The sequence below is a fragment of the Salmo salar genome, chromosome 27, assembly GCF_965601325.2.
Source record: "Salmo salar chromosome 27, fSalSal1, whole genome shotgun sequence".
Classification (NCBI taxonomy): Eukaryota; Metazoa; Chordata; class Actinopteri; order Salmoniformes; family Salmonidae; genus Salmo; species Salmo salar.
This window is the reverse complement of record NC_138317.1, coordinates 21,885,001-21,912,349: the sequence shown is the minus strand read 5'-3', so window position 1 is coordinate 21,912,349 and position 27,349 is coordinate 21,885,001. Positions and strand designations below refer to the sequence as shown.

The 27,349-nt window shown below is 44.2% G+C and overlaps 1 protein-coding gene across 8 annotated transcripts in view; it reads left to right on the top strand.

Annotated features, from left to right (window-relative positions):
* The window catches only part of LOC106588628 (receptor-type tyrosine-protein phosphatase U), a 283,302-nt gene that overhangs the window by 192,632 nt on the left and 63,321 nt on the right, over positions 1-27,349 (top strand). For all 8 annotated transcript variants that reach the window (XM_045709315.2, XM_045709322.2, XM_045709317.2 and 5 more), the window contains exons 6-13: positions 5,539-5,710; positions 6,996-7,174; positions 7,390-7,504; positions 10,385-10,705; positions 12,499-12,608; positions 16,453-16,654; positions 25,316-25,418; positions 27,211-27,349. The exon at positions 27,211-27,349 is cut by the window's right edge and continues 153 nt beyond it. In XM_045709315.2, the coding sequence (XP_045565271.2) occupies positions 5,539-5,710; positions 6,996-7,174; positions 7,390-7,504; positions 10,385-10,705; positions 12,499-12,608; positions 16,453-16,654; positions 25,316-25,418; positions 27,211-27,349 (1,341 nt within the window). The remainder of the gene's footprint in view (positions 1-5,538; positions 5,711-6,995; positions 7,175-7,389; positions 7,505-10,384; positions 10,706-12,498; positions 12,609-16,452; positions 16,655-25,315; positions 25,419-27,210) is intronic.

Below are 27,349 nucleotides of genomic sequence, written 5' to 3'. Positions count from 1 at the left end.
GGGCGTTGCCACCTACAAGACACACATAAACGGAGACATTCCTGATGGAGAAGAGAGTACAGACTGATGGAGAAGAGAGTACAGACTGATAGAGGAGAGAGTACAGACTGATGGAGGAGAGAGTACAGACTGATGGAGGAGAGAGTACAGACTGATGGAGAAGAGAGCACAGGCTGATGGAGGAGAGAGTACAGACTGATGGAGGAGAGAGTACAGACTGATGGAGGAGAGAGAGTACAGACTGATGGAGGATAGAGTACAGACTGATGGAGGAGAGAGTACAGACTGATGGAGGAGAGAGTACAGACTGATGGAGGAGAGAGAGTACAGACTGATGGAGGAGAGAGTACAGACTGATGGAGGAGAGAGTACAGACTGATGGAGGAGAGAGTACAGACTGATGGAGGAGAGAGTACAGACTGTGGATGAGAGAGTACAGACTGATGGAGGAGAGAGTACAGACTGATGGAGGAGAGAGTACAGACTGATGGAGGAGAGAGAGTACAGACTGATGGAGGAGAGAGTACAGACTGATGGAGGAGAGAGTACAGACTGAGAGTACAGACTGACTGATTGCCCTGGGGCCCAGGTATTATGCTCTCCTTCAGGCTTAAAGATGGAATCCTCATCAGGGAAAACAGAGCCACTCTCCGCCCCATGGCTGTTTTATTGACGGAGCAGCGAGGGGAGTGTTGCGTTGCGTGGTAAAAACAAATGCGTTACATATGCTGCTGTTCTATCAAGAGCACAATGTTGTTTACTGTTACTTCTTTGTTGTTGGAATATTGCAAACAGACTTGGCAGTTTCACCATCAAGGATTCCAGATTTATAAATGCATAGAAGTGTGCTGTTCTTTCTATGAGGTCTGATATATACTTCAGTGAATTAAAGATAGACCCAGCAGTACGACGTCATCAAACACAGAGGGACGAGTCCCTGCGTACAGACTACTGTTTGAGTGGCCTTTTGGTTTGCTACTTGATAGTTACTCATATTCCTTCATGAAGTAATCTCTCAAAATGGTTTACATTTCTGCTGCATGAATTTCAGCTAATATTAGTTAACTGGAACCTGGGTCTGAAAGCCTCGTTGAAGCTAAGTGCCTTTGAAAAGATAGATGAAGAAAGAAGGACGGAAGGAGGGAAGACGACACATTCCTCCATTTTCTCTCCGTCTCCTCCTCTCTTTCTTTCTTCTGTATTGAAGTATTTTTTGTATCCAAAGCCTCTCCTCTTTTCAAGAGTTCAACAACCTACCATTTTAATCCTTCCTGTTGTTTTCTGACACAGACAAACGCATACACACAGTCTCACGCGCAACAACCAGGCCCACACACACACACTGTTTGGGGGTGGTGTCAGACACACCTGTTTCACTAAAAACAATCACTACTGCTGCACGTTGCCACTGTTTAAATGACAAAAAGTAAAAAAAAATTTAGAACGAGCAGCGCTCATAAGTGCGTTGGTGACACAAGCACAGGGAAAAGGCAACAAGCAGCTTGCCGGTAGCTAGAGCACCAGATCCATGAGAAGGTTTTATCTAGTGTACCGCTATGTCCTACGACCGGTGATGGGTGTGGATGTCTGGTTCAGGTCCCAGGCTCCCAATGACTGGCATGAATATTTATTTCCAAGTTCATCGCAATTTGCTCTTTAGCGCTGTCTGTTTAGTACCTGATGGAGAAGACCCAGAAGACCTGTGCAATTCAGCACCCCAGGGTGGTCCATTTACTTTGTTCTGTGAAAATCATGTGATGAGATCCTGCAATTTCATTGCTGCCGTCGCCCCCAATAGCAAGCAATGTAATAGCTGGCAATACAATCCAAGCCTGGGCAGCAGGCTGGACACCCAGAGCTGCTGATGGCAGAGAAGTAGTTAACTGAACAACTTGTTTTGAACAATATCATTTTGAACAGTAAAATGTACACAAATTAACAACACTTTTATGGACATTGAATTATATATTTTGTTGAAAAATACAACAACAACAAAAACATGTATTGTTTTTGACCAATCACAAGTGGGGCACGCCCCTAACGCCCTAATGGATGGGCCGCCCTGGTTTACATTTACATTTACATTTAAGTCATTTAGCAGACGCTCTTATCCAGAGCGACTTACAAATTGGTGGTTGAAGTGCATCTCTTCTACAAGGATGCATGACAGTATTAGCACCCATATTGGATTACACAATACACATACGGTGAACTGAGCTATAGTCTCCCAGTTGAAACCAGATTCCAACGTTTGCTCTGACTTAGAACGGATTGGTAATGGCAGGGAGGAACAATATGTTTCCCCAACCCGTTATTGTCTTCTGTTTATGTATTAGCTGTGTACTGTTCCAATCTTAACACTTATTTCTATGTTTTTCTCCCCTCAACTCTGTAATTGTGTGTGTGTGTGTGTGTGTGTGTGTGTGTGTGTGCGTGTGTGTGTGTGTGTGCGTGCGCGTGTTTCTCTCTTATTCTCATTAACAGTAATTGCTACTTTCTGTTTGATCTCCTCTGCTGTGAGGGGACTCTCTCTAGACCTACTGAGTGTTTTCTTCTCTCTCATTTGTGTGTTTAAATAGTCCAAACAAAATGTTTGCAATTTGAATTCTTATTCAATGAATCTGTATTGCCTTCTTTTGTCTTTCTATCAGAGAGTTTTACTTGTTCTGTTTCTGATTCCGTTTTGATCTTTCGACAACGTCAACATTTGTTTGTGTTCAGTTGGAAATCCTGAATGAATGAATGATTTACCACATAAACTAATTATGGTGTGATATGGGGCTTAGGGGAAGAGAGGGGGAGAAATGGAAGACACACAGGTTTAATACGGGATGTTTTCATTTGTATGACAAGCTGTAGGATTGTCTGTTTGTTTTGACTGAATGAATGTACATTGAGATGGGATGGGACTGTGGCTGATAGCTGAAGAATCCCACACACACACACACACACACACACAATAATTAAAATGTGATCCAACATTGGCTTATGGAAGTGAAAAACCCAATTATACTTTTCACAACCACTAACATTATTGCCTCAGTGACAATCTATACATTTATGCCATATTACTCCCATAGGCAGTTTCATACTTTTGAGCAAATGTCCCCTCCCCCAGGCACTTTTATGTTATATAAACTGGGCTAGTTTATATAACATCCTGGATACATTATTCTAAGAGTGGAGCAGCATATAGCCTCTTGCACCTGGAAAACTTCACGCTTTGAGTGTGTGTGTGTGTGTGTGACAGGCGACGCGTTGTCATTTCCTTTTCCCCTCGTTGATCCGAGCACTCTTGTGCCTCGAGCATATTAGTACGGGTTGTCTGTGTGTGTGCGTGTATGGATGTGTGTGACAGCTCTGTCAGCAGCCCGGCATGCAACCTCTCCGTGCCAAGATGGTAGCTATGACATATATCATGTATTTATTATCTCCACCTCCCATGGTACCCTCATCTGTCCCTCATTGTCTCCCTGTCTCTCTCCTTCCTTCCCACTCACAATCCCATTATGGAGGGCTATATCTCATGGCCACACATACAGTAACAGTCAAAAGTTAGGACACACCTACTCATTCCAGGGTTTTACTTTATTTGTACTATTGTTTTTACATCGTAGAATAATTGTGAAGACATCAAAACTATGAAATAACACATGGAATCATGTACTAACCAAAAAAGTGTTAAACAAATCAAAATATATTTCATATTTGAGATTCTTTAAATAGCCACCCTTTACCTTGATGACAGTTTTGCACACTCTTTGTGTTCTCTCAACCAGCTTCATGAGGTAGTCACCTGGAATGCATTTAACAGGTGTGCCTTGTTAAAAGATCATTTGTGCAATATCTTTCCTTCTTAATGCGTTTGAGCCAATCAGTTGTGTTTTGTTTTGACAAGGTAGGGATGGTATACAGAAGATAGCCCTATTTGGTAAAAGTCCAAGTCCAAATAATGGCAAGAACAGCTCAAATAAGCAAAGAGAAACTACAGTCAATCATTTCTTTAAGTTATGACATTACTTTAAGACATGAAGTTCAGTCAACACACACACACACACACACACACACACACACACACACACACACACACACACACACACACACTCTACCGCCTTCCCCACCCAACCACTTCTAACAGTTTTCCTCATGATGAGACATGCACACAAGCACTGGCACACTTAGTCAATCACACGGGACACACACACACACACACACACACACACACACACACACACACACACACACACACACACACACACACACACACACACACACACACACACACACACACACACACACACACATAAACACACATGTTAAAATGCACACACACATAGGACATATGAAACTGGCTCTCATGAGGAAGATCCAGAGTTACATCTGCTGCAGAGGATAGGTTTATTAGAGTTAACTGCACCTCAGATTGCAGCCCAAATAAATGCTTCACCGAGTTCAGGCAACAGACACGTCTCTACATCAACTGTTCAGAGACTGCGTGAATCAGGTCTTCGTGTTGCTGCAAAGAAACCACTACTAAAGGACACCAATAAGAATAAGAGACTTGCTTGGTCCAAGGAACATGAGCAATGGACGTTAGACCGATGGAAATCTGTCCTTTGGTCTGATGAGTCCAAATTTGAGATTTTTGGTTCGAACTGCCGTGTCTTTGTGAGACGCAGAGTAGGTGAATGGATGATCTCCGCATGTGTGGTTCCCACATGAAGCATGGAGGAGTAGGTGTGATGGTGTGGGGGTGCTTTACTGGTGACACTGTCAGTGATTTATTTTGAATTCAAGGCACACTTAACTAGCATGGCTACTACAGCATTCTGCAGCGATACACCATCCCATCTGGTTTGGGCTTAGTGGGAGTCTCATTTGTTTTTCAACAGGACAATGACCTAACACACCTCCAGGCTGTGTAAGGGCTATTTGACCAAGAAGCAGAGTGATGGAGTGCTGCATCAGATGACCTGGCCTCCACAATCACCTGACCTCAACTCAATTGAGATGGTTTGGGATGAGTTGGACCGCAGAGTGAAGGAAAAGCAGCCAACAAGTGCTCAGCATATGTGGGAACTCCTTCAAGACTGTTGGAAATGCATTCCTCATGAAGCTGGTTGAGAGAATACCTGGAGTGTGCAAAGCTGTCATTAAGGCAAAGGGTGGCTACTTTGAGGAATCTAAAATATATTTTCATTTGTTTAGGACTTTTTTGGTTACTACATGATTCCATATGTGTTATTTCATAGTTTTGATGTCTTCACTATGTAGAAAGTAGTAAAAATAAAGAAAAACCATTAAATGAGTATGTGTGTCCAAACATTTGACTGGTACTGTACATTATAATAAACATAACTGTCTGTGAAGGTTAGTTAGGGTAACCTGACTCTCTCTCTCTATGTGACTGTGTGTTGTGGGTGTTTTTGGTGGCAGTGACAGAGGTGCTGTCTACACAGGTAAAGATGATCACTTGTGTAAGGGTCAGTTAGCGTGACTCTCTCTCCCCCCCCCCTCTCTCTTTCTTTCTCTCTGCAGCGTCGTAACAGTGTGGTTGTGGCGGCATCCTCTATCCAGCGTCTGAGCCACAAGCGTCTCATGGCCACCTTCCAGGTGGAGGCTGAGAGAGGGGAGCAGGACCTGTATCGCTGCATCACAGAGTCCGCCCGCGGAGCTGCCGTGTCCAACTTCGCCGAGCTCATTGTCAGAGGTATAGTACGGCCAGTCCGTATAGTCATGTTTATGCAGTGTGTACAGCATAGTATCGTAAATATGTGTCCGGTACACAGTGGAAACATGTCTAGCTATTGACGATGTTATGTCTTATAATGTGTCTTTGTTTAAACACACACACACACACACACACACACACACACACACACACACACACACACACACACACACACACACACACACACACACACACACACACACACACACACACACACACACACACACACACACACACACATTTGTCCTGTAGCACACTGCACCACACACTACCTCCCCTATGACACCGCCAACCGACCATGACATCTAGCTACCATTCTGGGATATCTTACTGCCCTCCTCAATATGTCCTACCTCCGTCTCCACCCAACAACTTCCAACAGCTTCTCCTTATGTGAGACATGCACACAAGCACTGGCTCACTTAGTCAATCACACGGGGACACACACACATAAACACACGTTAAAATGCACACACACACATAGGAAATGTGTTCTGAACTAGCAAAATCTTCTCTTTTCTACGTTCTATTGTGGAAACAGGTAGACACAATCTTTCACCTATGTACATATGTTGTATACTCTGTGTAAACAGTGTTTTTCACTGGACATGTTGCTGTAATGTGTGTGTGCGTGTGTGCGTGTGTGCGTGTGTCTCTTTGTCTAACGTTGAAAGGACATGCAGAATTACACACGCAATCACTCACGCAAATAATTCACATTCATTATGGTGAAAATTGAAAATTCCCTTCCCTTCAAGTGCCTCTCAGAAATCAAAATCTTAAAAGATTTTGTGAGTCAACGCTCTAGCCGAGCAGAAAGAAATTGAGGGAAATTATAAACAAGAAAAGCATGAAACATGACTTGTTTTTTCTTTGCGAGAGTTGTTGCTTTTTCTGTGGAAATGCGGACGTCTTATTTTGGCGTACAACTATGGATCGCTGGATGTCATTTATATCTCTGTTCATTTGACAACAATTGATGATGTTTTTATAATTAGCCCGATCACAAAGATTATTTTTTTATATTATTGAGGATAGAAAGGAGGAGTTGACAGACGGTAGACAGTGCTACTAAACCATTGTCTCAGTTATCTTGTTAACTGTTCACTCCGTCAAGGACTGTATATGTCAACATCATCATATCGTGTGTAAAAGGCCTTTTGTTTTAACCTCCGCTACGCCCCTGCATGCACTCACTTAGTCACTCAAAAGTCCTCTGTATAACACTGTACTCTGGCCTCCCCCCCTTCCTTCACCCTGGCAGTGCCCCCCACCCCCATCGCTCCCCCCCAGCTGCTCCGGGCTGGCCCCACCTACCTGATCATTCAACTCAACACCAACTCCATCGTGGGGGATGGCCCCGTGATCCGCCGCGAGATCGAGTACCGGGCCAGCCAATCACCATGGTCGGAGACGCACGGTGTGGGCTCGCTCACGTATAAGGTTTGTGTGTGTCTGTGTGTGTGTGTACGCGTAGAAGTTAATTTGTCGTTCAGCATTCTTTACAGGTTCGTAAAAACAGTTGTTATTAAAGAACTCTGAGTTACTTTGCCGTTAAAGTAAAAAAAAAAACATTAACGTTGAATAAACATTTCCTAAATGCTATTCATGTCTTTGCTAAATATAAAAAACATGTTTCTTCTCTGTTCTATTGTAAGGTGTGGCATCTGGAGCCGGACACAGAGTACCGCATCAGTGTTTTACTGACCCGACCAGGGGAGGGGGGCACAGGGGCGCCTGGACCTCCCCTGGTCAGCAGGACCAAGTGTGCAGGTGAGTTAGTGGGGCTGAACGGGTCTAAACCCAAACCTAGCTTCTGTTCTGTTCTATTCTGTTCTACTCTAGTATACTCTTATCTATTCCATTCCTTCAACTTTGTTTATCGCTTCAGGAACGGCACTGAGAGATCACATATAATAACATCCTCCATAACACCAGGACAACAACATTCAAACATATACTCTAATGGCTTGCTGTCCACCGGTTGAGAGGATGTGTGTGTGGATTATAGTGCTCAGTGGCTGATATATACGTAGGTACCTCTTTAGAAGCCGGTGTGTATGCATGGATAGGTACACTTAAATGATGTGTGTTGATTTAATTATATAGTCGAGTGAAGATCCTGCAACCTTCTCACAGCCACTACACTCTCTCTCTCTCACGTACACACACCACACACACACACACACACACACACACACACACACACACACACACACACACACACACACACACACACTTATCTGTACTTACCCTCCCCAGCGCTCAGTGCTCATCTTTATGAAACAGCTCCCTGTAGACGTGTCAAGTAGACCGACATGACGTCGTGTCATCTATCGTAGTCTCTGATCCCTCCTGTCACGAGGCTCCAGCTGCCCACCTCCTGTCTGCTCCCTATGCCCAGATCTGAGCCTCAATCTCAGGGGAGAGAGCAGAGAGAGCCCCTGTGACACTACACACTCTAGACCAGGGATGTCAAGTCTAACTAATTTTGCCCCGGGGGCCGTGTTCGGACTTCAACAAGGTCCAGAGGGCGCAATGAATATTGGTTATATTTCTTTGCCGTAAAAATGTGCCCAGATTTGTCCTCTATCCATTGTTTTTGGAATTTGCAATACTCCCTGACTGTCTAGTGATTTTTAGTGAGCAGGACAGTGGAGAAACTATGAATATAGGTCCATTATCATTTCAACACAGTTGGTTTAGTCATTTTAAAGTATATTTAGTTTGTTTCCCCATCCGCGGGCCGGATTGGACCCCCGCGTGGGCTGGATCCGGCCCGCGAACCGTATGTTTGACACTCATGCTGTAGATCAATCTGTCTCATATCCCCTCTTCCTGTCCAGCTCAGAACGTTTTGGGCTAGAAGCAGCAGCAGCCCTTGCTTATTCAACACGTTCATCTGGTGCTATTTTCTATTCTTTTTTTATCCAGCTGCGTCCCCGGAGAGAAGGCTTTTCACGAATCCCTCTCCAGTTTTAACTGATGTAGTATAGGGACGGGGGTTTGAAATCATTTCTCTATTTGAATAGTATTCTGAATTTTGGTCGGATATCTGGATATTCAAAATACGTGTTTTCTTTTACTTACCTTTTTAACCTGAGCAATGCTGCGACATGTCGTCAGCTTACTTCTATGGTCTTTTGGGGAGGCACATTGGGCAAACTGAAATCATGGCCTGATTTATTTTCTGACATGACGCGTCTAGACTGTTCCCTCCCTCCATCTCTCCCCCCTGAGGCATAGATGTGTATTAATCAGCTTCTTCCTATAAATGTCAGAGGCTTTAACCTCTCTTAACGCATGACAGTGACTCAATGATTGGTCCAACTGGCACTGCCAGACCTCTCCCCCATCCCACCTTTCTCTCTGTCCTGAGGCTGTGATTGTGTCTGTAACAGCATGTGACCTGTAGGTCGGAGGACAGCCAGGCTGATTGTGTTCATAGCAACAGTTGACCCCTGGTGAGAAGGTGTCCTCTCTTTTAGCTCACTGACACCATGGTTTAAGACAAGAGGAGGAGAGGAGATGATCTGGAGCCAGCAGAGCCCAGAGTGGGCTGACAGCCAGTCTGACATAACCCTCCACCCCATCCGCCCCTCCGTCCACCCTCCTCTCTCTCCCGCCCCTGGCTTGTCCCTTTGATTAGTCTCATCAACGTGAGTCTGTGGGCCTGGACGTCTGTTGGCTGCTGTGGGGTTGGTTTGGGCTGCAGGGTGGCGTGCTGCTGGACAGACAGACAGAGACAGGGAGCGCAGCCTGGGTGGGTGGTAGAGTGATTAATATAATGATGAGCCATGCTTTCATATAGCATCTTTCCTAATGAGGTTCTAGTCTGCATAGGGTGCATCCCAAATGTCACATAGTGCACTACTTTTGACCAGGGCCCATGAGGAAGTAGTGCACTATTAGAGGGAATAATTTGCCAGACACAACCTCATCTTAGCAGCCTCTGTGGCTGCGGTCTGGCAGGCCAGATATGATCCTGTTGGACATTATCGTGGCAGGGACACGAGGATTCGTCACCCCAGTCTCACACATGCCAGCAGTAATTAGCTAGTTCAATATCACATCCTCTCAGCTCATAGGGAATTGTCTTTGGTCCTGGAGCTGAGCAGACTGTACTCTGTAAGAATGAAGGTATGAGTGAAATTATATAAAAAATGTGTTATTGTTGTACATCGCTCCCTCCTCCTCCCTTCTTCTCTCTCTCTCCAGGGTGTTTTAAAAAAATATATCTTTAAACAGCTTCCAGTGGTGAGTTTGGAATGTAAACATCGGAACTAACCGTATGTCTCTTTCTCCTTATCTTTCTATTTTTCTTCATCACTCCATCTCACACTGTCTTTCTATGTCTGTCTGTCTGTCTGTCTGTCTGTCTGTCTGTCTGTCTGTCTGTCTGTCTGTCTGTCTGTCTGTCTGTCTGTCTGTCTGTCTGTCTGTCTGTCTGTCTGTCTGTCTGTCTGTCTGTCTGTCTGTCTGTCTGTCTGTCTGTCTGTCTCTCTCTGTCTCTCTCTGTCTCTCTCTGTCTCTCTCTGTCTCTCTCTCTCTCTCTCTGTCTCTCTCTGTCTCTCTCTGTCTCTCTCTGTCTCTCTCTCTCTCTCTCTCTCTCTCTCTCTCTCTCTCTCTCTCTCTCTCCCCTCCCCCTATCAGAGCCCATGCGTGCGTTGCGAGGCCTCACAGCCATAGAGATCCAGCCTCGTCAACTAGTCTTACAATGGGAACCTCTGGGCTACAACCTGACGCGCTGCCACACCTACTCGGTCTCTCTCTGCTACCGCTACTCCACACCTGCAGGGGGCAGCGCAGGGAACAATGCCACAGTGAGGGAGTGTCTCTCCGTAGAGAGGAACCAATCACACTTCACCCTGAGGGACCTGCCCCCGTTCCGCTCCGTCCACGTCCGGCTGGCGCTGGAAAACCCAGAAGGCAAGAAAGAGAGCAGAGAGGTCACCTTTCAGACCGAGGAGGACAGTAAGTAGACTCTATTACCCAACATGCATTGTAAAGTTGAAGTCTAGGGCAAGAAAGAGAGCAGAGAAGTCACCTTCCAGACTGAGAAAAACAGTGAGTGGACTCTATTACCTGCATGCATTATAGTTCATATGAAACTCAGAGAGTGTTGGACCCAAAAACGCTAATATTGACTTGCAGGATCAGCATAACTAAATGAAAGATCAGCCTTTTAAATGGAAGCAGATGAAAAATGTATCAGTCAGAATCATGGCCACCAGCGAAATGGTGAGATGATTTTGCTTATCTTTCTATTAACATGTTCCTGTGTACAACAGCGGATTATATACATTTCACCGAGATGGATTTAATTTGGAGGTCAGAGCAAATGTACTATGCAATAAAACATTGCTCACAGCAGTTCTTGACCTATTAGAGAGGAGGGAAAGAGAGAGAGAGAGAGAGAGAGGCAATGCAAGAGTCAGCAGCATACCACCCTGCATCCCACTGCTGGCTTATCTCTGGAGCTAAGCAGCGTTGGTCCTGGATGGGAGACCAGATGCCGGTAGGAGGCACACTTTCCTCTGGTCTAAAAAACGATATATATCAGTACCCCAGGGCAGACATTACTCTGTGTAGGGTGCTGTCTTTTGGATGGGATGTTAAATGGGTGTCCTGACTCTCTACGCTCACTGAAGATCCCATATCGTAAGAGTAGTGGTGTTAACCCCGGTGTCCTGGCTGCTAAATTCCCAATCTGGTCCTCATGGCCACCTAATCATCCCCAGCTTCCAATTGGCTCATTCATCTCCTCTCCCTTGTAACTATTCCCCAGGTTGTTCCTGTAAATGAAAATGTGTTGTCAGTCAACTTACCGGGTAAAATAAAATAAGATAGGTACTGTAAGATTACAATACATTGCATGAAATTGGTTGCATTTTGAAATCTTCAAATTGCAAGGTCCTCCCATGTGCTCCTGCTTATAATGTAATGCATTTCATAGTCAGTTGAACAGCTGTACTTGAAGTAAGCAAGCAGAGAGAAAAACGCAATTATCTCACCTTCCCAGAGCTCTCTTTGGGCAAGAGAAAAAATCATCAGAAAGACTACAGGGAGACCTAATACAATTACCTCTGTGTTGTTTTTTTGCACTCACAAATACACACATACGCATGCACAGATTCATGTGTCCCAGACAACCACAAGCCATTTGTCATCTCTAGGGCTTGTTGAACTTTCCCAACTCTGTCACTGAACCAATCAACCGTGTCTTCAACATATGCCCTGATTTTTCAGGCCCCTATTCGATCCATTGACTGCTTGTAATCCCCATGTCAAAACAAGTCCCTGTCTCAGACAAAGTCTCAGACCCATTTGGATTTCTTGTTTGGATGCCCATTTCCCTGTTAGGCCCTGCCATTACACTGCGGCTGTTGTCCTCTGCTCCTCTCAGGGCTGTTGTGGAGAGAGAGAGAGGATACAGCAGGTTTAACTGTCAGCCACAAGGCAGTGCTCTGGACTCTATCCGCCTGAGACACAGGCTCAGAGCCAGAGAGACAGTCAGACAGTCTGTTAGTTGACAAAACTAGCATGAACTGTAGCAGCAGCGTCTTTCAGTCAGACACAGATGTACACGCAAACACGCATGCACGCTTGCACCCAGGCACACACTCATCAAATCTTCTGGTCCTGAAATCGGTTTGCCTGTCTTTAGGGAGAAACCGGATATCATTTGTCACTTCCTTCCTATTGGACCCCCTATTCAATCAACAGAGGGTTCTCTCAGAATGTTTATGTTGCGTTTTCTTTTCCAGTTCCTGGTGGCATCGTCCCAGAGTCACTAACTTTCACCCCATTAGACGATATGATCTTTCTGAAGTGGGAGGAGCCTGTGGAGCCCAATGGGGTCATCACACAGTATGAGGTATGGAACATGCCCTCAACTTTCCCGTCTGTCTACCTTTTTGCGATCACAGATCTATCTCGAGATCAATCTTATTCTCTATCATTCTCTTTTTTCCCCAATTAATAATTTGTGCTTATTTTATTGAGATGTATCTCTATGGTCTCTATTTTCCTTCAGCTTGACACAGAAGTGTGTTGTTGTGTTGTTGTTGTTTTTTTGTGGGGGGGGTGTAGTTTTGGGTAAAACAAATACTAATCACAAGAAATTCAGCAAAAAATGTGTTTAATTTAGGAAATCTTTTCATCAATTACTCCCACAAATAAAAAAAGAGACATGATTGTGTCTCAAGGTATAAAATTATTGTTATTTTGAAATACAATCTCTTTTTGGGCTTAGTTGTGCTCAATTTGCAGTGTACAAATTATGTTCCGGGCCCTAAACCCTCCGCTTCAACAAAAATCGGCCTGCGACTGAATCCAGTTGCCTTCCCGTGCAGTACAGACATGTGCAATAGTCATTAATAGGGAATGTATCCTCTCTTCCTCTCAAATGAAGGGTATTAGAAATATCCTGCCCAGAACTCTTCTCTGTGTACACTCACAGCTCCTCTGCCTGGGTGGTGTGTAGCGCCAGCAGACAATGGCGAGAAGAGACCCCTTGATGTCAGGACGTTTCAAATAACAAAGTGAGCACAGGAAGAGAGAAAGCGAGTAAGAGAATAGGGAGAGGAGGCTTCTCTCTCTTTCTGTCTCTCTGTCTCTCTCTCTCTCTCTCTCTCTCTCTCTCCCTCGCCACAGTTCAGGTCTCTGTATATGCTCCTATGCTAATGAGGCTAGTAGAGCCTCTGAGCCTCTGACTGCAGCCCTGCAATTATATAGAGACAAGCAGTATAATTACTTATTTGCCTAAAATATGCTTTCACATGGGTGCAAATTATTTATGTATGTGTATCAGTGGCGGTCAGTGCCATTTATGATGAGGGAGGATTATTTTTTTTTAATGAACATGGCCTTACTTCTATTAGAGCATATTGGATAACTCTCATTCATATTCCATTCACCCAGTTCAATGTAACATCGATAGGTTTAGGCTACTACATGATACTCAAATTTTCCCTATACCTATCATGAGGTTGCTACAACCTAGCCTATGAATGAAACTTTACAACTTAGGTCCACACAGGTGGAGAGAAATATTTTAGATGACAGACAGTGACACATGGACAGACAGTGACACTTTCAATACCACCTTGCACACTCTTGCTGGCATCTAGCTTATCTAGGGTGTAATCATTAGTCCACAGTTGCAAACAAGAGTTTCCATTGGACAAATGTAGGTATTTTTATCCCTGTTTTTTTCGCTTCCGTTTAAGACACGATTTTCAACAGAATCGGCGGAATGCATACACCCCTGTTCATGCATAAACACAGTTCACTTTCATAGCAGTCACGTTGTATTCCCTCTCACCTTTTCCTTTCGTTTGTGGACTTCAATGAACAAAACATCAGCTGTATGTGACCAGGTTTAAAAACCTTTCCAAGCCAAACCATGTCATAACCGCTACACACAGCCTACATCTTTGTCCCCATATTAGCTAAAGTAACATCCTAGTCAACATAGCTAATAGAACTAATGTGTTAGTAAACCCGTTACAATCATGCAGTTACTTTACAGTGTAACAGTGTAACAGTGTAACAGTGTAACAGTGTAACAGTGTAACAGTGCAACAGTGTAACGTAACTGCACTTACACGGGCAGTCCACGGTGGCATTAAATTAATACAACTAAAAGCTTACCTTAGGTTGGAAGAGTTCCAGTGTTGTGTTGGTTAGTCATAGCCAGCTAGCTAATACCCCTCTGTTTAAGCCAGGTGTTTGAGTAACTAAACTAGCCAGCTGCATTTTCTAGCTAAGTAAGTGAAACGGAAAGCTTTTTAAAAAATTACGAAATTTCTCTCTCTCTCTCTTCATTTAAAAACAAATATTTGTTGAAAACTGTTCAACTATTGTCTTCCTCTTTTTTTGAGTCAACTACTCACCACATTTTATGCACTGCAGTGCTAGCTAGCTGTAGCTTATGCTTTCAGTACTAGATTCATTCTCTGATCCTTTGATTGGGTGGAAAACATGTCAGTTCATGCTGCAAGAGCTCTAATAGGTTGGAGGATGTCCTCCGAAGTTGTCATAATTACTGTGTAAGTCAATGGAAGGGGGTGAGAACCAAGAGCCTCATAGGTTTTGTATTGAAGTCAATGTACCAAGAGGAGGACGGAAGCTAGCTGTCCTCCGGCTACACAATAGTGCTACCCTACAGAGTGCTGTTGAGGCTACTGTAGACCTTCATTGCAAAACAGTGTGTTTTAATCAATTATTTGGTGATATGTGATTATATTTAGTATAGTATGAAATTCACTGAGGAGGATGGTCCTCCCCTTACTCCTCTGAGGAGCCTCCACTGACTTGTATATATGTCTCTGATCGCCTGCCACAGACCTCTGTAGCCAACTCTTAGAGCATACAGCGATTTCTGTACATTAAGTAGACAGAAAGACTTTAGCTATTAACACTAATCAAGCCACAGTCATATTTAGCTTTTCCGCCAATGCTTAGCTGGAGAACTGTAACTACTCTTCAAAAGCCCAGAATAAGCTATGGATGCAATAGGTCTGCCAGGCAGTCTGGCGTGTGTCTGTCTATCTATCCGGCAGTCAGGCAGGCTGCGGTGACAACGCTGAATGAATGAAAGGTGTCCAGACAGAGACAGGTCTGGGCCTGACGAGTCTGCTCTGACAGAAAGAGAGTGTGATGAAAAGGAAGAGACATGTAAATAGTGAGATGGAGAAATACTGATAGATAGAATGAGGGAAAGGGAAGGAAGAAGCTGTTGGAATAGATATTAAAGGTGAATTGGAAAAGAGACTGAAGATATGGAGAAAGGAAAAGGAAAGAAGCTATAGGAGAAGATGAAGAGAAGTGAGAAGACGAATTTAGGCAGAGAGTGAAAGGGGGGCGGTATGGATGAGTGAGAATAGACGGTTGAAGCAGGAGAGAGGAGAATGAGAAACTGGGATGTGTCAAAGCTGGCTGGTGAGAGGATAGAGAAGAGAGAGAGAGAAGAGAGAGAGAAGAGGGAGAAGAGAGAGGGGGAGGAGAGAAATGGAAAGAATAAAGATAAGAAAGGTGATGATAGAAGAGGGAGAAGAGAGAGGGGGAGGAGAGAAATGGAAAGAATAAAGATAAGAAAGGTGATGATAGAAGAGGGAGAAGAGAGAGGGGGAGGAGAGAAATGGAAAGAATAAAGATAAGAAAGGTGATGATAGAAGAGGGAGAAGAGAGAGGCACTGCAAACAGGATCTCGGAGAAAGAAAAGGAGAGATTGAAGCAGAAAAGAACAACAGCAGAAATAATTGGAGTGTCTTTTGGTTGTCTGTGTAGTGACAGAGGAGACGTTCTGAGTTCTTCCTTCAGGAATGACAGAAATTATCTCATTTTGGGCTGCGTGGTGGAGTCACTGTGGGTGGGGGTGCAAGGCAGGCAGGCTGGCACAGGCACAGTCAGAGGCACAGTAACACCTGCTTATTTGTAGAATCGCTGCTTGACTCCCAACATTGAAACAACCCACAGCAAAACATCTCTCTCATCCGACAACAATAACACTAACAACAACACCTATTGTATGATCTCAGGAAGCAGAATCAAATCTCGCCGTGATTAATTTATGTTCACAGTTTGTAAGCAGGGACTACTCATTGTTATTCTATGGTTTGTGTTTTGTTCCCTGTTCCTAAATCTGTTACAGCAACAACAGTCTTACAACACAGCATTGTGATCATATTTGTCTGTGTTTTGTTCCCGGTCTCCAGATCAGTTACCAGGGCATCGAGTCATCCGACCCGGGTATCAACGTACCGGGCCCTCGCCGTACTGTCTCCAAGCTGAGGAACGAGACATACCACATGTTCTCTGGCCTACACCCCGGCACCACCTACCTGGTGTCTGTTAGAGCTCGCACCGCCAAGGGCTTCGGGCAGACCGCCCTCACTGAGATCACCACCAACATCTCCGGTGAGGGTGTGTGGCATGAGCAATGACCGCCTCTGGGGTTAGGGCTGATGTTGGGGGTTGGGTGCTGAGGTTGGGGGCTGACGGCGGAGGCTGGGGGGCAGAGGCTGGTGGCTGACTGCGGAGGCTGGGGACTGAGGCTAGGGGTTGTGGCTGGGGCTGGGACTTGGGGCTGGGACTTGGGTTAGACTAGAAGTGTTGCTGTGGGTTTGACTTGATCACTTGTTCCTTGTTCTGGCCTGAGAGATAGGACTGACTGGTGCTCAGATTCTGTGGAAGGAAAAATGTGCTAGGTCCACACAAAGATGTTGCATAAAGCTTACTTCATTTGTTGATTATTTTTCGTACTTTTTCACTGCATCAGGATAGCTTACATGATATGGTTCCTGGGTCTTGTTCAAAGAAAATAAGTTCCCTTCTCCCACACACCAAGCTTGCAATGTATCCCATACTTATTTTCGTGTTGTTTTAAATCAAATCAAATCTGTTTTTTATTGGTTACTCCTATTTAGCAGATGTTATTGCCGGTGTAGCAAAATACATGAGTTCCTAACTCTAACTGTGCAGTAGTATCTAACCATTCACAACAGTACACACCATCTAAAAGTAAAATAATGGAATTAAGAGATATACAAATATTAGGATGAGAAATGTTGGAGTGGCATTGACTGGAATACAGTAGAATACAGTATATACAGATGAAATGAGTAAAACAGTATGTGACCAGTGTTCCATTATTAAAGTGACCAGTGATTCCATGTCTACAGTATGTACATAGGGTATTAGCATCTATGAGTGACCGGGTGGTAGCCGGCTAGTGACAGTGACCAAGTTCAGGGCATGGTACTGGGTGGGGGCCGGCTACTGATGGCTATTTAAAAGTCTGATGGCTTTGAGATAGAAGCTGTTTTTCAGTCTCTCTGTCCCAGCTTTGATCACCTATACTTACCTCACCTTCTGGATGATAGCGGGGTGAACAGGTCGTGGCTAGGGTGGTTCATGTCCTTGATGATCTTTCTGGCCTTCCTGTGACATCGGGTGCTGTAGGTGTCCTGCAGGTCAGAAAGTGTGTCCCCGGTGATGCGCTGGGCAGACCACACCATCCTCTGGAGAGCCCTATAGTGGCGGGCGGTGCAGTTGCTGTACCAGGCGGTGATACAGCCTGACAGGATGCTCTCAATGGTGCATCTGTAAAAGTTTTTGAGGGTGTTAGGGGCCTCCTGAGGTTGAAGAGTCGCTATTGCGCCTTCTTCACCACACATCTGTGTGGTTGGGCCGTTTCAGATTGTCAGTGATGTGTACTTTTCACCTTCTCCACTGCGGTCCCGTCGATGTGGATGGGGGCGTGCTCCCTCTGCGGTCTCCTGTAGTCCACGATCAGCTCCTTTGTTTTGTTGACGTTGAGGGAGAGGTTATTTTCCTAGCACCATTCCACCAGGGCCCTCACCTCCTCCCTGGAGGCTGTTTCATCATTGTTGGTAATCAGCCTATTACTGTTCTGTCGTCTGCAAACCTGATGATTGAGTTGGAGGTGTGCGTGACTAAGCAGTCATGAGTGAACAGGGAGCCTGTGAATCTATTGGAGCGGTATGCAAATTGAAGTGGGTCTAGGGTGTCAGGTAAGGTGGAGGTGATACATTAAATTTGGAAAGTATTCAGACCCCTTCGTCCAAATTTTGTTACGTTACAGCCTCATTCTAAAATGTATTAAATCTATTTTTTTCCTCATCAGTCTACACACAATACCCCATAATGACAAAGGAAAAACAGGTTTTAAAAAATGTTTGCGAATGTGTAAAAAAAAAAGAATTTCAATCACATTTACATACTGTAAACATTCAGACCATTTACTTTGTTGAAGCACCTTTGGCAATGATTACAGCCGCAAGTCTTCTTGGGTATGACGCTACAAGATTGGCACACCTGTAGTTGGGGAGTTTCTCCCATTCTTCTCTGCAGATTCTCTCAAGCTCTGTCAGGTTGGATGGGGAGCGTCGCTGCACAGCTATTTTCAGTTCTCTCCAGAGATGTGCGGTCGGGTTCAAATCAGGGCTCTGGCTGGGCAACTCAAGGACATTCAGAGACTTGTCACAAATCCACTCCTGCATTGTCTTGGCTGTGTGCTTAGGGTTAATGACCTGTTGGAAGGTGAACCTTCACCACAGTGTGAGGTCCTGAGTGGTCTGGAGCAGGTTTTCATCAGGAACTCTCTGTACTTTGCTCCGTTTATCATTCCCTCAATCCTGACTAGTCTCTCTGTCCCTGCCGCTGAAAAACATCCCAACAACATGATGCTGCCACCACCATGCTTCACCGTAGGGATGGTGCCAGGTTTCCTCCAGACAAGATGCTTGGCATTAGGCCAAAAAGTTAATTATTGATTTCATCAGACCAGATAATCTTGTTTCTCATGGTCTGAGTGTCTTTCGGTGTCTTTTGGCAAACTCCAAGCAGGCTGTCATGTGCCTTTTACTGAGGAGTGGCTTCCATCTGGCCACTCTACCATAAAGGCCTAATTGGTGGAGTGCTGTATAGACGGTTGTCTTTCTGGAAGGTTCTCCCATCTCCACAGAGGAACTCTGAGCTCTGTCAGAGTGACCATTGGGTTCTTGGTCCCCTCCCTGACCAAGGCCCTTCTCCCCGATGACTCAGTTTGGCTGGCTGGCCAGTTCTAGGAAGAGTCTCTGTGGTTCTAAACTTCTTCCATTTAAGAATAATTGAGGCCACTGTATTCTTGGGGCCCTTCAATGCTGCAGAAATGTTTTGGTAACCTTCCCCAGATCTTTGCCTCAATACAATCCTGTCTCAGAGCTCTTCGGACAATTCCTTCGACCTCATGGCTTGGTTTTTGCTCTGACATTCACTGTCAACTGTGGGACGTCGTATAGACAGTTTTGTGCTTTTCCAAATAATGTCCAATCAATTGAATTTACCACAGGTGGACTCCAGTCAAGTTGTAGAAACATCTCAAGGATGATCAATGGAAACAGGATGCACCTGAACTCAATTTCGAGTCTCATAGCAAAGGGTCTGAATAGTTTCAGAATGCACTGTGTGATACTTAACTAGCCTCTAAAAGCACTTCATGATGACAGATGTGAGTGCTATGGGGCGATAGTCATTTAGTTCTGTTTTCTTTCTTGGGTACAGGAACAATTGTGGACATCTTGAAGCCATTGGGGACAGCAGACTGAGATAGGGAGAGGTTGAATATGTCCGTAAACACTCCTGCCAGCTGGTCTGCGCATTCTCAGAGGATGCGTGTAGGGACGCCGTCTGGGCCGATAGCCTTGGGAGGGTTAACACGCTTAAATGTCTTAATCACGTTGGCCACGGAGAACGAGAGCTCACAGTCCTCAGTGGCTCTGCGTTACCCTCAAAGCTGGCGAAGAAGGTGTTTAACTTGTCTAGGAACAAGACGTTGGTGTCTGTGACGTGGCTGGTTTTCCCTTTGTAATTCGTGATTTTCTGGAGTCCCTGCCACATAAGTCCTGTGTTTGAGCCGTTGAATTGCGATTCAACTTTGATTCTGTACTGTACTGACGTTTTTCCTGTTTGATTGCCTTACGGAGGGCATAACTGCACTGTTTGTATGCGACCGTATTCCCAGTCACCTTGCCATGGTTTAATGCGATGTTTCGCGCTTTCAGTTTACGGTTTTTGGTTTGGGTAGGTTTTAATAGTCACAGTGGGAACAACATCCCCTATACACTTCCCGATGAACTCAGTCACTGTGTCAGTGTATACGTCAATGTTATTCTCAGAGGCAACTCAGAACATATCATAGTCCGCGTGATCAAAACAATCTTGAAGCATGGATTCCGATTGGTCAAACCAGCGTTGAATAGACCTTAGCACGGGTGCTTCCTTTTTGAGATTCTGTCTATAGAAAGTGAGGATCAGAATGGAGTTGTGATCTGATTTGCCGAAGGGAGGGCGCGGGCGTGCCCTGTAGCCATCCCGGAAGGGAGAGTAACATTGGTAGAGAATTTTTGAAGTGCGAGTACCGTAATTTCCGGACTATTAAGCGCACCTGAATATAAGCCACACCCACTGAATTTAAAAAATATAAATATTTTTAACATAAATAAGCCGCACATGTCTATAAGCCGCAGGTGCCTACCGGTACATTGAAACAAATGAACTTTACACAGGCTTTAACGAAACACGGCTTGTAACAAAAAATAAAAAATTAGCAGTAAGCTTTAGTTGTCTTTTTGCACTGAGCCAATTCCTCACGCTGCTGTTTCCAACGTCTTATCGTCGACTCATTAAGACCAAGCTCCCGTGCAGCAGCTCTATTTCCTTTTCCAACAGCCAGATCAATCGCCTTCAACTTGAAAGCTGCATCATATGCATTTCTCCGTGTCTTTGCCATGATGAGGGTGACAAAATGACTACCGTAATCAGAATGATGGGAAGTTTGAGAGCGCTCGATTTAATCTAAACAGTAAACAAAAAAGTTGTTTGACCTTAACCCATTCGGCAATTTCATTGGTCTAATGAAAGCTTCATGCCGGCAAAAAACTGAGCACGTCACAGAATGTGTTTTTAAAAAAAAAAAAAAAATTGAAAGCGGGAAAAATCCATATATTAGCCGCGTCATTGTTTAAGCCGCGAGGTTCAAAGCCTGGGGAAAAAGTTGCGGCTTATAGTCCGGAATTTACGGTACTATATGCAATATGTTGATAGAACTTAGCTTTTTCCTCAAATTTGCTTTGTTAAAGTCCCCAGCTACAATAAATGCGGACTCAGGATATCCGGTTTCCAGTTTGCACAAAGTCCAGTGTAGTTCCTTGAGGGCCGTTGTGGCTTGAGGGGTAATATACACGGTTGTGACTATAACCGAAGAGAATTGTCTTGGGAGGTAATACGGTCAGCATTTGATTGAGAGGCATTCTAGGTCCGGTGAACGAAAGGACTTGAGTTCCTGTACGGTATCACAATCACACCTTTCTTCTTCCCGAAGAGTTTTTCATTCCTGTCTGCGCAATGTACCGAGAACCCAGCTGCCTGTATGGACGGCGACAGTATATCCGGAGAGAGCCATGATTCCATGAAACAGAGTATGTCACAGTCCCTGATGTCTCTCTGGAAGGAGATCCTTGCCCTGAGCTTGTCTACTTTATTGTGCAGGAACTGAACACTGGCGAGTTATATATTCAGAAGCGGTGGATGGTGTGCACGCCTCCAGAGTCGGACTAGAAGTCCACTCCGAATACCGAGTCTCTGCCGGCGGCGTCTTGGAGCAGCTTCTGGGATAAGATCAATTGCCTTGTTGTGTACGAACAAAGGATCCAATTCGGGAAAGTTGTATTTCTGGTCGGAATGCAACCTGCGTCACAGCAAGTCCAGGATGATCATTTATGATCATTTCCAAGCACAGTGTGGGAGCTTTCTGAAACTGTTACACTTTTCTAAAGCACCTGACAATAACAACCCCTGGGTGTCCAATTGTATTTCAGCTTCGAATCAAGAGAAATCTTTTGCACCCTTAGGCTAATTAATGGCTTTTCCACCCCTTTAAAGGTACAATCTGCAATTGTCACTGCTGTTCATTGGCATTTCAATTAATTAAGCATTTGACTGTAAAACAAATTAGAGATTGTTTCTTTAAAGTATTAACTAAATCCCACTGGCTCAGTCTTTCTCCTTAACTTTTGTGTGGTTGTACAGGTCTCCTCTATTGAACCACAGTCAGTGCTTGACCCTTGACCTGTGAGCTGCAGTGGACAAAGTACTGCAACTGTCACCTCTGACCTGTCTCATCTCTCTCTCAGCCTCTCTCTCTCTCTCTCTCTCTCAGCCTCTCTCCCTCCCTCTCTTTCTCTCTCCTATCCGCTTAACTCTATTCATGTCTTTCTCTACCATGCCCTCTTAAACACATGATAAATTAAAGTGTGTTCTATCCATTGTCCTTCATCCTCGGTCATACATTTACAAAGGCTTGGTTTTCTATTCTGCTGTTGAAGGTATTGAATCCAGCCATACTACACATGTTCTTCAGGCTCTCATTTCAAACACACACACCAGGATGTGAGCTCTCTATACTGAGTTAGTAGAAGCCATGTATGTGAATGTTAAACTATTACTCTGTCTAATATACTGTATTTGGGTTTAAACTCAATGTACAATGCAAGACTGCCAAGCATGAGCCAGGTGTATATGTTCATACATGCTCTCATACATGTGTGTGTATATGAGTACATTTTATAATGAGGTGTTTATGAGTACATTGATATTCTATCATCGTTTTCTGACCCAAAATTAAAGACAACACCAGGTAACAATTTCTGCAACAACCAAGATCACTGAAGCGCCCGGTTCAACTTCTCCGCTGTTTTGGTGCCCTGTCTACCATGCTGTAAACAGCGTGAATCGAACACCTGCACATGCGCAGATACTGCGTGTGACTTTGTGAGAGCCAAATCTTGTATTTTGCTAATCTCAATATCTGTGGTGCTGCTTGTGGCAGCGTCATTACGCTGAGTCTACCTTTCATTTTAGAGGCTGTTGGTTTAGCTGATTAATAATCATCTTTCTTTACTATGAAACCTCATGTTTTTTTATTGCCTGGCTGCTCCCTTGCTAATTGTCTTTTAACGGTAAACAGAAACGGGAACACAATTGTGTGTGTGTGTGTGTGTGTGTGTGTGTGTGTGTGTGTGTGTGTGTGTGTGTGTGTGTGTGTGTGTGTGTGTGTGTGTGGTGTGTGTGTGTGTGTGTGTGTGTGTGTGTGTGTGTGTGTTCACTGGCGCTCATCACAGTATTGTTGATCCAGTCTACAGTCTTGTTCATGGAGGTGTGGCTGTGAGATGTGTCCTAATTACAGAGGATTCTTATCGTCCCTGTGAATAACTATGGGAATGTCCTTCTTGCTGTCTATGTGAATAACAGTTTTATCTCACTTCCTGTGCTATACAGTCAGGTCCATAAATATTTGGACATTGACCAAGTATTTATTATTTTAGCTGTCTCCCACAGCATATTGGAGTTGAAATTAAATAATGAATATGAAAACTTTCAGCTTTAATTTGAGGGTATTTACATCCAAATCGGTTGAACGTTGTAGGAATTGCAGCTTTTTAAAAATGTTTTTTAAGGTACCAAAAGTAATTGGACAATTTGCTGCTCAGCTGTTCCATGGTCATGTGTGTTATTCCCTCATTAGTTAATTTACAAGTAAGCAGATAAAACGTCTGGAGTTGATTTCAACTGTAGCATTTGCATTTGGAATCTGTTGCTGTTAACCCTCAATATGATGTCCAAAGAGCTGTCACTGCCAGTGAAGCAAGCCATCATTAGGCTGAGAAATCAAAACAAACCCATCAGAGAGATAGCAAAAACATTAGGTGTGGTCAAATCAACAATGTGGTATATTCTTTAAAAAAAAGAACGCACTGGTGAGCTCCGGAACACCAAAATGCCCAGAAGACCACGGAAAACAACTGTGGTTGATGAAAGAAGTACTCTTTCCCTGGTGAAGAAAAACCCCTTCACAACAGTTGGCCAGATCAAGAACACCCTCCAGGAGGTAGGTGTATCTGTGTCAAAGTCAACATTCAAGAGAACACTTCACCAGAGTAAATACAGATGGTTTACCACAAGATGTAAACCATTGGTAAGCATCAAAAACAGGGAGACCAGATTAGTTTGCCAAACAACATCTAAAAAAAGCCTGTACAGTTCTGAAACAGCATCCTATGGATAGATGAGACAAAGATCAAGTTGTACCAGAATGATGGGAAGAGAAGAGTATGGAGAAGGGAAGGAACCGCTCATGATCCGAAGCATACCACCTCATCTGTGAATCTATGGCTGCCAATGGAACTGGTTCCCTTGTATTCATGATGTGACTGCTGACAAAAGCAGCAGGATGAATTCTGGTGTTTAGAGCTATATTATCTGCTCAGATTCTGCCAAATACTTCAAAACTCATTGGATGGCTCTTCACAGTGCAGATGGACAATGACCCGAAGAATACTGCGAAAGCAGCCCAATACAAAGAAGTGGAATGTTCTGCAATGGCCAAGTTAATCAAATGACCTGAATCCAATTGAGCATGCATTTCACTTGCTGGAGGAAAAACGCCCCAAGGCAGGAAATGAAGACAGCTGCAGTAAAGGCCTGGTAGAGCATCACCGGGGAAGAAACCCAGCATCTGGTGATGTCTATGGGTTCCGGACTTCAGGCAGTCATTGACTGCAAAGGATTTGCAACCAAGTATTAAAACTCACAATTTAATTTATGATCATGTTAGTTTGTCCAATTACTTTTGAGCCCCTAAAATTGGGGGGACCACATGTAAAAAGTGCTGTAATTCCTACACCGTTCATCCGATGTGGATGTAAATACCCACCAATTACAGCTGAAAGTCTGCACTTTTAGCTGATCTTGATTGTTTCCTTTCAAATCCATTGTGGTGGTATACAGAGCCAAAATGATAAGAACTTGGTAAATGTCCAAATATTTATGGACCTGACTGTATATGATTTTTAATTGTTATTTACTCTCTCATTTTCTTTCTCTTTCTCTGTCTCTTATTCTCTCACACACCCACACTTCCCTGCTCCACCTCTTTCTCTCCCTCTTCTCCCCCTCTCTTCTCCATCTCTACCCCTCTCCCCCTCCCTCCTCCCTCCTCCTCTCTGCTGCCTCTGTCAGCCCCAGTGTTTGACTATGAGGATGTCCCAGCCCCACTCAGTGAGTCAGAGAGTACCATCACTGTGCTGCTGAGACCTGCGCTGGGCAGAGGAGCACCAGTCAGGTACAGTCACAGTATTAACCACAGTAATAGACCTCACACAACTGTCACTCATGTCTACCACGTTGCTCACTGTAGCACTTATAAAAATAGTGTTATGGATAAACATGTCATTGGAATAAACATGTCATTGGAATTTTATTTATGTTTCTTATTTTATTTCACCTTTATTTAATCATGAACAACAGTAAAGCATTCTCTTCACCACTGTTTCAGTATAAAGCTTAGGGATGGGCCTGGAAAAATGTAAACACTCTCAAATTTATAGACAGGGCTATGGATGCAATGACTGACCATCCAAGATATCAAAATTATAGTCTTAACCATGTTTTGAGGTTATACAGTGTTTGTTTACATTTACTTTGTTTACAAACGTTGTCGTAAAACAAGCTTGTATTTTGGATTCTGATGGGGTACGACATTTGAACTAAGCACATGAGGCATTTATAAGTTATATTTTCACGAATCATTGGGTACATATCCAGACGAGCTTCAATGCCATACAACTCTCCTTCCGTGGCCTCCAACTGCTCCTAAATACAAGTAAAACTAAATGCATGCTCTTCAACCGATCGCTGCCTGCACCTGCCCGCCTGTCCAGCATCACTACTCTGGACGGTTCTGACTTAGAATATGTGGACAACTACAAATACCTAGGTGTCTGGTTAGACTGTAAACTCTCCTTCCAGACTCACATCAAACATCTCCAATCCAAAGTTAAATCTAGAATTGGCTTCCTATTTCGCAACAAAGCATCCTTCACTCATGCTGCCAAACATATCCTCGTAAAACTGACCATCCTACGGATCCTCGACTTCGGCGATGTCATTTACAAAATAGCCTCCAATACCCTACTCAACAAACTGGATGCAGACTATCAAAGTGCCATCCGTTTTGTCACCAAAGCCCCATATACTACCCACCACTGCGACCTGTACGCTCTCATTGGCTGGCCCTCGCTTCATAATCGTCGCCAAACCCACTGGCTCCAGGTAATCTACAAGACCTGCTAGGTAAAGTCCCCCCTTATCTCCGCTCACTGGTCACCATAGCAGCACCCAACTGTAGCACGCGCTCCAGCAGGTATATCTCTCTGGTCACCCCCAAAGCCAATTCCTCCTTTGGCCGTCTCTCCTTCCAGTTCTCTGCTGCCAATGACTGGAACGAACTACAAAAATCTCTGAAACTGGAAACACTTATCTCCCTCACTAGCTTTAAGCACCAGCTGTCAGAGCAGCTCACAGATCACTGCACCTTTACATAGCCCATCTATAATTTAGCCCAAACAACTACCACTTCCCCTACTGTATTTATTTATTTATTTATTTTGCTCCTTTGCACCCCATTATTTCTATTTCTACTTTGCACTTTCTTCTACTACAAATCTACCATTCCAGTGTTTTACCTGCTATATTGTATTTACTTTGCCACCATGGCCTTTTTTGCCTTTACCTCCCTTATCTCACCTCATTTGCTCACATTGTATATAGACTTATTTTTCTACTGTATTATTGACTGTATGTTTGTTTTACTCCATGTGTAACTCTGTGTTGTTGTATGTTGTCGAACTGCTTTGCTTTATCTTGGTCAGGTCGCAATTGTAAATGAGAACTTGTTCTCAACTTGCCTAACTGGTTAAATAAAGGTGAAGTAAATAAAATAAAATAAATAAAACATATAACACCTTTACAAGTCCAAAAATGGATTTAACAACTGCAGATTGCCCCTTTAAGATCGCCAACTGTTTCCAGCGTAGTTATCACCTATCAGTATGTTGTCATTCCTCTCCCCCCAGTGCATACCAGGTGGTGGTCGTAGAAGAGGACGGTTCTAGGCGGATCAGGAGGAGGAGGAGGAGGGAGCTGGGTAGCGGTTCAGACTGTTTCCCTGTGCCAGCGTCCCAGGTAGAGGCCCAGTCTAAGGGGACGCCTCAC